At 38.2% G+C, this 11,360-nt stretch overlaps 1 protein-coding gene across 1 annotated transcript; it reads left to right on the forward strand.

The window, feature by feature from the left end:
- Nucleotides 1-11,342, forward strand: got2b (glutamic-oxaloacetic transaminase 2b, mitochondrial). Its single transcript, XM_020625592.3, has 10 exons — nt 1-161; nt 3,576-3,732; nt 5,890-6,018; nt 6,102-6,161; nt 6,251-6,412; nt 6,739-6,843; nt 7,067-7,217; nt 7,943-8,108; nt 8,215-8,365; nt 10,204-11,342. Exons 1-10 carry the CDS (start codon nt 79-81, stop codon nt 10,324-10,326), a joined length of 1,287 nt encoding a protein of 428 aa, XP_020481248.1. The 5' UTR covers nt 1-78; the 3' UTR covers nt 10,327-11,342.
- Nucleotides 11,343-11,360: the final 18 nt, after the last annotated feature.

Below are 11,360 nucleotides of genomic sequence, written 5' to 3' on the forward strand. Positions count from 1 at the left end.
GTGGCGCCGTCGTCGTCGAGCCTGCCCTTCACATCCGTCCACATCCTACCAGGCTCAGCTCCCAAGCGCAGCACAGCAATGGCCCTGCTCAAGTCAAACAAGGTGATCCTCTGTTTGGGAAACATTTCCCCATCCCTGGGAGCTTTTTCCACCCGCAACAGGTAAAATACAAAGAAATTACACGCTCGAAACCAAAGGACATGGAGACTTTCCTGCACAGTAACTTAGTCTGGGTATTGTAGCAGCGTGACGTGACATCAGTCTCTAATTTGAACAGCAGTCAAACTCGTCATTTATGGGTAAATGTGAACAGTTCACTCAGCAATCAAACTCATGCTAAGATTGAACAGCTCTGAGATTATCTCGCCTATATCAGCTGTGTTAAATAGACAGGGGTCAAATGGTTTGTATAGGCCCGGCGTGGTGTGTGAGGTTAACTAGTGTGGCGTGAGCACAGATGCTAATGTTCATTTAGATTTGTAGGTAAACGTCACAGATTTACTGACTGCACCTGTTGTGATATACATCCTCGTGTTGACCTTAGAGGTAACTTGATGGAGGTAATTTATCACTGAGGGTCGTTTCTGGTGAAAGTCACGCTGGTTTGTCAAGACGTCCCAGTTAATCCCTTCGCAAGGTGTGTAGAAGTGATCGTCAGTGTGTGGCTCGGCAGGTGAAGATGTGGTACAAATAATACATGTTTAAAACGGGCTCGTTGACTTGTTTCCTTTTTTTCTGAGGCGTCTTCCTCCAGGATTTTGCAGGGAGCGCGATTTGGAAACCTGTTTTTTCACCCCGTGCAGTTTGAGCTTAGCGACTTGTCGTAGTCGGTGAAGTCCTTGCGAGTTGATTGGCTGTCGTGTTCCGCCTTTGATCGCTGATTGGCTGATTTCTAGCAGCTAACGTAGCCATGGTTGTCCTTTCAGGGTCTGCTTGGAGGGCAAATTTGTTTTAGATTTACTTCGGCGCATTTATTTACAGACACAATTTTATATGTGGCTCTTGTAAATGTTGACGTTGTTTGTAACTCTCTCTGTGTATTTGTTATTTATTTTTTTCGATCCACATTGCTGTAACTTTGGGTTTGGTTTGTGCTATTGCTATCAGGTTTCTGTGTGGGCGTGTTACAGCGTTTGTTCCTCATATCTCATATTGAAACGCATTGTCTGCTTTCAAGAATAACATCAAATATAATAGGTATTCTCCCCAGAATTACTAACCAATTGTTTCAACAGTATTTGGTTGGAAAGGAAAACACCTTTTTCTTTCTGCCCTGTAACATGAACAAGGCCTCTTGTCTATTGGTCACTGATAACATGTCAGTCTCTGATGTTTGTGTAAATGCTGAAGTTTAGCTGTTCAAAGGTTCTGTGTACATACACTTGGCAGCTACGATCAGATCCATTGAACCCACATGCACTTACTTTCTGTAGCATCTTTGCTATAGTCACTACTCCTCACAAGTAAAACTCCAACAATACATTCACAATGTATAGAACATTAGAGTTACTTTATTCATGGCCATATAAATATAAATATTTATCTATGAGTAGATTACTATTTTACTTCTCTGTATAAACAATATCTTATCTAATCTTGAACTGTGAAAGTTTATAGCATAGTTGTCACAACAGCATTTACATTACACCATAAAGCAGCTCACTAAACTACAGTGTACATTATTTACTTATGGAAGTAATTCATGTCTGACACAGTCTTTATATTCTAAGCTGCTCTAAATGTGTTCATTCATGTTTCATGCATTGCATTGCATGTCTGTTTTGCATCACTGCATTGAATTGCGTTGTAAACTAGGGCTTTAAATGTGAAATCTACTGCTGTAAGTATCTGTGCTTCAGGATTAAATAGTGTACCTCAATCTGTAAAGCTAAACTATTTTTAGAATAGTATGAACTGAGTCCAGAGCCCGTACTTCTTATCATTATATTGGACAGCATATGTGCGACTCTTGCCCTTTTGCAAAGTGTTCCCTCCTAAATTTAGCTGCAAAGTTTAGATGATTTACAAAGTAGAAGAAACCTGAGACAATGTGTGAGCAGCAGTGCAGCGAGGCTCACAACTTGCAACAACCTTCATTAATCAAACAGATTTCTGATGGAATGCATTTAATGTGTTTGTCTAAAGAACAGAAGGTTACAATGATAAGAATATATCAAATACTGAGCAGTCCTTTAAAACATAGAAGCCAAATATCCAGCTGCAAAGCCGTAAGCTGGTTTAACAAGCCTTTAAACACCAATGAAAACAATTTGCAGTTTATTTGTAAAAAGTATTTTAATAACATTTAATGATTTTCTTCATAATGTTGACTGAGATAATCACTCAAAGAAGCTTTTCTTTTTTGGCTTCTTTAAACCATGATGACCAACACTATGAGCAGATGATGACTCAGATGTTTTTTCCAGGATATCACTCAAAGAATAACTACAGCCTGAAACATTTGTGCTAATGTGCCTGAAGTGTTGGGTGTTTTGCCTTGTATGCTTTTGCCATCATATACCAATATTTTCTCCAGAAACATTATTTTTTGACATTATATTTTATGAGAAATTGTTGCATTTGATGTTATATTGACACCTACACCAGTGTAAAGACTTTCAATAAGAAAGAAACATTTTTAAAACAATTGAAATGTTTTAAAAGTTATTCTAATGAAACCTGATGAAATATTTGATATGTTGTAGTAGCAAGTCGCAATTTGTTTAAATGTATTTAAACAGCCTTACCACATGCCATCTACATGGTGAGCTACAAATTGTGCCAGACAAGAGGTTATGAGGTCGGAGTGTCTTTAACGTCTACTCCTTCCTCTTCTCTAACTTCTGTGTTTGCACAGGTATTACTCATTTGGTTTGTTTGTCAGAATGGTTTATTAACAACATTACAGTTAGTGCGTTTATGAGAATAAAAACTATATATACACAACTTTTCAGCTTTCAATAACTTTGTCTCGCAGTGAGCAGCATGAAACACACACAACTTATTTTGATTATTGTATTGAAGAGGTTGGCAAAGAGTAAAAAAAGGGTAACACATGGTTTACAAAAAGGGCTTTCATAAATGTAATTATTTGAAATTACACATACTGTTGTTCTTTTATTATGGTAGAAGTTGGGACTTTGTGAACGCAGGAGTAATGACATAAGCAGTGTTTTTTTATGCCCAGATTATCTGTTACTCTTGTTTTTGGACTCTGGACCCTCTGAGTGGATATTGATGTTTGTTTCATGAAACACATTGAGTGCCCACTGAGCATGTGTTTCTTGTGTGCATTTATGTCGGTGTTTTCTCAGGTCACATGAGGAGTTAAGCTCACGCATTAAGTCTACACTTGTTAACCAGGAGCACGGCTAAGACGGACATCACATTACTGTAACCAGTATCACCTAATGCCATGTAATGTTAAGAAGTAGCACATGTCATGACCTTTTGTAAAGAAAAAATCAGTTCTTTAGTGCTGTACACTCCGATGAAGTGTTCAGTAAACTCTTGACTCTTTCCACTCTTTGTCATCCTGCCCACATCAACGTTCATATGATTTTGTGTCTTCGCAGCTCATGGTGGGGTGGAGTGCAGATGGGACCCCCAGATCCCATCCTGGGAGTCAGCGAGGCCTTCAAGAAGGACTCCAACCCCAAGAAGATGAACCTGGGGGTGGGAGCCTACAGGGATGACCAGGGCAAGCCCTTCGTGCTCAGCTGTGTCCGCAAGGTATGACCCAGCCCAAGCAAAAAAAAAAAAAAGAAATCATAATAGGAACTTGAGTTATGATTGAAATCTGAAAAGCAGTGGTTTTCAACCTTTTCGCAATAATAACACAATAAAGTGACAGTCCAGTCATTTCTCACTGTGCCACAGATTATTAATTTATTTTTTCATTGTGTGATCTTGAAACCGATTAAAACCTGAGAACGTCTGTGCACTGAGTACCCTGTTTGTTATTCACTACCTCCTGTCCACCCTCCTGTAACAGTGTGGTGCTGAAGCCTGGAGCGGCGCACGAATTGATTGACCGACCAACATCACAATTCACTAAGCTTGATTTCTTCGCCTCCTTGCTTTTAGTGTTTGTAAATGCAACTTTTGTCCCTGTTCTTTTAATCAAGAGTCAGAGGAGATACGATAACCACGTGACAGTTAGCCAGTTAGAGAGAGATTTTGTAAGATTTCTAAAGTTGTTCTGAAGAAGTTTTCTAAGAAGACTCTCCGTCAGATTCACCAACGTGTTCTTAAATTACTGATTAGTTCGCAGCTGTTTTTAACTACTTGTGTCCGTAAGTTGAAAGCATGTGCCTGTTGTTCCCAATTAGCGTAGGTAACTGCCCACTAATGCCCATAAAAGGGCATGAGTGCAGGATGCGTGCAGGGCCCTGCAGACATATAGAAAGAAATGCTGGTGGTAGCAAAAAATAATGTTGGGGAGATGGCTAACAGAGTGCGGAAGATGGCGCCGACAGAATACTGGACTCCTAACGGAGAAGAAACTGTTGTGAAGTGGAGGTCAGGAGAAAACAAGCTGTTTTATTCAGCAGTGTATGTAATGGTTACACAGGAACACACACACTAAAAAGACGCATGGGATGCAATAAACTCATATAATAAATAAATGTAGTGAATTTAAATGTCATGTGTATGTTTAAAAGACCACTGTTAAGTATTGTATTAATTATGGAACAAAATATTTAAAAGTAAAGCCTATAATATTATACAACTGCAGATTTCAATAAAATGCAATAGCCAGTCATGTTGACCGAGCCATTCAGCACTCAGATGTGCATTAGAGTGCTCCCGAGTGTTAGTAAATTCTGTTCTTACCAAATAACAAATCACCCATAAGAAAACATTGATGAATCCCAGAATCTCCTTGAAAAGTTCATAAGTAGGATTTAAGAACACATTTGTTCTTAAGAACGGTTCCTGAATGAGGCCCATTGTTTTTAAGAGCTCAACCCCTGAAACCACCCCTGTAAAGGTATGGCATAACAGCCTGTTTATTGAAGACGTGTAAGTTGATCACACACCTCTAAACTCTTTCCTTAATCGATTATTTATTGGCTACATTTCTAAAGCCAAGACCCTGAGGTTTAGAATCACTGCTCAAAAGAACCGTAGTACACCACTATTATGTGATTTTATTACTTTGGAAATGGAGGGATTACTAAGGTCATTTGATTGTTAATTGTTTTGAGCTCAGCTTCTGCGACCCTTAAAACCTTCTGTGTTCCTGAATCTCTAAGCATTCACTTAATTTGGGTTCAAACATACATCTCAATGATTTTTCTTGTTGCCTTGTAACCATGAGAATGTGTGTTATGCCTATTGATTAGTGTTAAACGTTCATGTATGTTATACAAAGCATGTAGTACCAGTCAGAGGTTGCAAGTCTTCAGATTTTTTTACAAGTCGACAGTCATGTGGTAATAGTCAAGTCGATGTCGAATAGTCGTTGATGAACTTATCAATAAAACCACATGAGAAGGTAATGCTTCTTCCAACTAGCAAAGATATTTATATGCAAAACTTAAGGCATATGCTGCTGCGAGCAGACAGTTACAGACCTGTAAAGAAACAGGAGGTTACAACAGCTACAATAAAGTATGCAACAATAACACCTGTGCTACAATTCCCTTATTAGTGAGTGCTAAGAAAAAAAAGTCAAACTTGGGGAAAGAAAAAAATGTTAGGTAAACAAGTGTTTTTGTCTACACACTGTCATAGTCCTGCTCAGTCACAGTTTTAGATTTTCTCTCCTGATAAGCGATTAGTTGACATGAGGCACAAAGCATCATCACACAGCTGTAAAGTCAACCTCTAGGACCAATCAAGGACAGTTGTTTTGTCTTAAACCCTGTTGATTTCCTATTATAGGCAGAGGCTATTATTGCATCCAAGCAGCTGGATAAGGAGTACCTCGGCATCACTGGTTTGGGAGAATTTACCAAGTCTTGCGCCCAGCTTGCTTTCGGTGCCGATAATGAGGTCCTGAAGAGCGGCAGGGTGAGTTGAGTGTTGTTTAAACCTCTAAACCTAGGTGACAGTTTAAGGCCCAAATAGATGTGAACTCTCTGTCCTCCCCACAGAACATCACCGTCCAGACCATCTCAGGAACCGGATCTCTGCGCATTGGAGCCAACTTCTTGGTGAGGACTTCTTGATTTCGTCACTTAGCACAAACAAACCTTTAGTTCAGTCTGGTCATCTCTAACCCGATCTTCTCTTTCTGTCACAGGCTCGATTCCATGGAGGTCCACGTGATGTGTACTTGCCCAAACCCTCCTGGGGAAACCACACACCTATCTTCAGAGACGCTGGCATGCAGCTTAAAGCATACAGATACTACGATGCTTCCACCTGCGGATTTGACTTTAAAGGAGCTCTTGAAGACATTTCTGTGAGACATTAATGATGATTTAACGAGGAGGACGGAGGGATATGTGTGGAGATGATTAAAAAAAACTCAGGGTTTTCTGACAGCTAGTTTCTTTTTAAATGATATTGGATAAATGAAGTTAAGAATCTTTTATTTTCAATTGAAAACATAATCATAAGAGTATTTAGTTGATTTCCTAGACAACACGTGACTTTCAGTTTAATTTGTGTTTAAGTTGTTAACTATTTTCAACATAGTCACCTGGTCTGTGGTTTGTTTTGGGAAGCCTTCAAACTCACAGTCTGTTATCTATGTTGTAGGGTTGACTAAATATTTTTCTGCCACAGAAAATCCCAGAGCAGAGTGTGATCCTGCTGCATGCATGCGCTCACAACCCCACTGGTGTTGACCCAAAGCCAGAGCAGTGGAAGGAGATTTCTGACCTTGTCAAGGTGAGTGTGAATCCTCTCTGTTAAGATTTGTGAAAATGTTGCACTTTACCGTTTTGAGAAAGTATCAGGACGTGTTTATCTCATAGTCTGATGTCTCTGACAGTTCAAGTTTCAATGATAAAGCCTGTAGCATATCTATCTGTTATCTCTTGACACATTGTTAACAAGTCATGTCCGTCTGCGTTATTCTCCTATCTGCCTTCTCCTTTTTTTCACGTTGTAGAAAAGGAATCTGCTCCCGTTCTTTGACATGGCCTATCAGGGCTTCGCCAGTGGAGACATCAATCGGGATGCCTGGGCTGTTCGCTACTTCATCGAGCAGGGACACAACGTCCTTCTGTCCCAGTCCTTTGCCAAGAACATGGGGCTCTATGGTCAGCTTTTTAAAAAATTAAAATATAAGTTATGACAACTTAAAGTTAGTAGGTTTTAACCTTTTTGTAATTTGTGATATTTTTTTCAATGCAACAAAATCTATTGAAATAAAATTGTATGTTACATAATGAGAAACAATTTTCATTACATCAACATGTGTTGTAGCTAGAGTTAATTTTATGCAAGCCACAGAGAAGCAATAAAACTAACGAAAGTCTTAAAATCACTGCATAATGTGAGACAAAGAAGTTAATCTTCACTTGATTGGTTATCACTGCCAGTTATACGATTTTAACTCAGGATTTTCTCTCCAGCTTTGAGTGGGCAAATAATAATTAAGAATTAAAAAAAAACTGTTTAATAATGTAAGAACATTGATATTCAGCATTATAAAAAAGTTCAGTCACAGTGAGACACCATTCACACTTTACAAACCGGTTAAGGCTCATCTGTTTTGGGTATCTACTCATGTCATGTATAAACTCAAAATGTTCTAAAACACACCTTACTGTTTATAAATGTACAACATGTTTATCTGACTGTTCAATTCTAACAATGTGGTGAGTCCATAATTATGCTTTGTGCTTATTCTTTCATTCATGATGCCTTCTCCTCATTATTGAACTTGGTTTAAGGCATGATAATGAGATTATCAGTTTCAGCAGCTTTACACAAACTCTTGTCAGAAATGAGTTTGTAAATATGTGTATGTTATTATTCCCAGGTGAGCGTGTTGGAGGCTTTTCTGTGGTGTGTAGCGATGCAGAGGAGGCGAAGAGGGTCGAGTCTCAAATCAAAATCCTCATCAGACCCATTTACTCAAACCCGCCCATGAATGGTGCCCGAATTGCTTCAACCATTCTCAACACACCAGATCTGTACTCACTGTGGTATGTGCTTTTTTGTTTTCTTTTATTTTTTGTAAAAACTCTAAAGGCTCAAGTATCCCTCTTTCACTGATTTCTTGATCTGTCTCCGTGCTGTCACTGATCCCAGGCTTGAGGAGGTCCATGGTATGGCTAATCGTATTATTAAGATGAGAGAACAGCTGGTGGCCGGTTTGAAGAAGGAGGGCTCCTCCAACAACTGGCAGCACGTTATTGATCAGATCGGGATGTTCTGCTTCACTGGCCTCAAACCAGAACAGGTACACTTACATTGTCTACTTATTTTACCACAGGGAACAAAAATGTAAATTTTCATAATTAAAATTGTACGTAAATACTTAAATGAAAAACTCAATCCAGCTCTAATATCTGTCAGTGTTTCCCCTTTCATTATATTAAGGGGTCCCGCCCCCCCGCCCCCCTTGAAGCTCAAGTAAAACAAAAATAATAATAATAATTTTGTTTATTTATTTATTTTTTTGGGGGCTTTTTGTGCCTTTTATTGTAGAGATAGGATAGTGGACAGAGTCATAAATCAGGGGAAGAAGTCATTTAAGGATACCTTTCTGATAGAAAAGTACAGCTGTCATTAAAAGTAACGCATGAACACCAAGATTCCTTCAAGTGTTTTTGTGTCGGTGTGTCTATTAAAAATGAAGCTACAGCCAGCAGCAGAGATCCGTAACCTCGTAGGAATGTTTGTTGTGTGGTATCTGTTCAAAGTTTCTGTAATACATTAACGATTATAATGTATAAATGAGTAAGCTTTAAAGGTGCTGATAGGTACCTTTTTTTTAAAGATTAAAAAAAAAAAAAAAAAAATGTAATGCCTAGTTCACCAGCTTGGATCACTGCATTAGAAAATGAATCCATGGTAACATTCATTTTAATTAAACACATACTCAGGAGCATTTACTTTGATATTATAATTTAGTATCAGTGGAGTTGCCTAGTCTCATCAAAGAGCTTGTGTTTTCACTTTGATCAGCTCTTCATTGAAAGTGGAAGGAAAAACATCGTATTTCAACAGATTAATGTACAGAAAGAGAGAGTGCTCATATTCTGGAGTTGTTACTTGGTACAAATAATAAATACCTGGTTGATTGATGTTTCTCTCTGTACATCTCATATACAGTGTTTGTAAATAAAAAGTTGACTAACTGAGAGTTTACTGATTGAAAGAAGTTTTTCTAGGCTCCTATCAGTCTTAACTCCTCAGCTCAACACTTCTTGGAGTAGAACAGTGTTTAACTAAATGGTGGGCTGCTGCCCCCTGGTGGGCGTCAAAAGGTCCTCCACCAAGTATGATTTTAAAAAAAAAAAAAAAAAAAAAAAAAAAAACTTTATTGATGAATTCATCATGAAGTAATCCTTACCCTGATCACTATGGTCATTCACAACTTCACACATTGAAGATTAGGTGAATGAAGAATTTTTTTCTTTCATTTTAATTATTTTCTTGTTTTGTGATTCTGGCAATTGTGATCTGAAAGAGAGCTGATGTCATGAAGTGTAATTGTCCCCTCAGTTATGTAGAGAAACTACAGATTTACACATACTGAAATGTATCTGCATTAAATGACATCCTCTGAAATACTGCTAATGCTACAATAAGTAGCATTTACGTGTTAAAACTTCTAACAACAAACAGACTTGGTAATCAGTCCTACACAATGCATTATTGGATACAAGGCATGACGGACTGTCTCTCCAGACTGAAGAGTCAACTCAGACCTGACAAGTATTAAGGCAGTCAAACTTAATGCAGTCCAATTTTTGTATTTGTCTTCTTTCATATGTAGAAGATCAGTATTAACGATCGATAAACTAACAGACAACTCCCTCTGTATATTCCCCTCAAATGTTGAAGACAGCTTAAGGGGGGAGGCACTGTGAGCAGATTGAAGTTGTTAGTGCATAGTCACTTCAATAAAGTGGAGAATAAATAATATTTGAGGAGTGAAAATATATAATACATATGATATGATATATAACCTATAATAAAATAATTAGTGTTTCTTTCATATGTTTAAAAGCCTGCTGCTGTGATTTTTGTTGTCTAAATATTGATGTGTGGATTTGTTTATTTGTCCTGCAGGTTGAGCGCCTTACAAAGGAGTTTTCAGTGTACATGACCAAGGATGGCAGAATCTCAATGGCAGGCATTTCCTCTGGGAACGTTGGTTACCTGGCACAAGCGATCCATGCAGTCACAAAGTAGAGTGGACCCTGCCGAGGAAGCTACAAAATCAAAGCAGACGTGTTAAAAGGAGCTTTGTGCGTCACTTATTCTGTCTCCTCCATTCCACCTTTAGAAAAGATTTATTTAGTTAAACATTTTCTTGATTGGATATTTTAACTTGGAATGGCTGCTGCTGAAAAACAGTTTAGTTTGTTTGTCTCTTTTTTTTTTTTTTTCTCAACATTTCACTGAACAGCTTCCCCTGCCACTCACTCTAAAACATCAAAGAACAGAACTGGGGATAATATAAGGCTGATAATTTGAGATGGCTGTTGTCTTGTGAAAGCCTGTAGGAAATGTGAGTTCTTTTTAATTTAAATGGTTGGGTTATAGCACTTTATGAGCTTGAAAGCACTGTTTTATTTCAAGATTAGGATTCTGTTTTCCCTCAGTTAATCAATTCACTGCTGGCTGTTCATCTGAGCTAATCAATCACTCAGCAATGTAGTCTCCTGATTACTTTACTCCTTTTATTCAGCAGGATTTGTCAACTGTTTGAGGTGTCTATCTTAATCACATGTCAACAGTCTCTCAGTAAGTTCCGTCTAACACCTGATTGAAAACAAGCACACAGACCAAAAAAGAAGTAAACTCAGAAGATTAAAATGATCAATACCCTGAACTATTTCCTCAATTTGTTTTTCCACTACTGTCCCAGAACATCCTATTTCTTAACCACCTTTTCACAATGGAGTCTTTATATTTGGTACAAATACAAATGTCTCTGTTTGGTTGATAAGGTGAGTGGAGTTCCTGATTGAGGTAAACATTAGACGGTTCATAAAGAAATGCGGTATACACATGCTTCATATTTTCTCAGACTTCCTGATTTACTGAATGTGTCTGTCATTGAGAGTGTTACACAAGTGGCATTTACAAATGTGGGGGTTGCCACAAGTCTGCCTATACTACCATGTTTTGCATTCTGTCAATAAATAATGGATCAGTGGTTATGTACCTTATTGAACAAACAATAAATGGTAATAGAGTCATGATCTGTTCTAATGTGTGTG

This window comes from Labrus bergylta, chromosome 3 (genome assembly GCF_963930695.1).
Source record: "Labrus bergylta chromosome 3, fLabBer1.1, whole genome shotgun sequence".
Classification (NCBI taxonomy): Eukaryota; Metazoa; Chordata; class Actinopteri; order Labriformes; family Labridae; genus Labrus; species Labrus bergylta.

What these genes read in the sequence shown, in the direction of transcription:
- got2b (XM_020625592.3), top strand. Translation starts at nt 79, where the DNA reads ATGGCCCTGCTCAAGTCAAACAAGGTGATCCTCTGTTTGGGAAACATT. An exon ending in TGCTCAGCTGTGTCCGCAAG is followed by an intron (nt 3,733 to 5,889) that starts GTATGACCCAGC and finishes TTCCTATTATAG; the next exon opens with GCAGAGGCTATTATTGCATC. An exon ending in GCATTGGAGCCAACTTCTTG is followed by an intron (nt 6,162 to 6,250) that starts GTGAGGACTTCT and finishes TTTCTGTCACAG; the next exon opens with GCTCGATTCCATGGAGGTCC.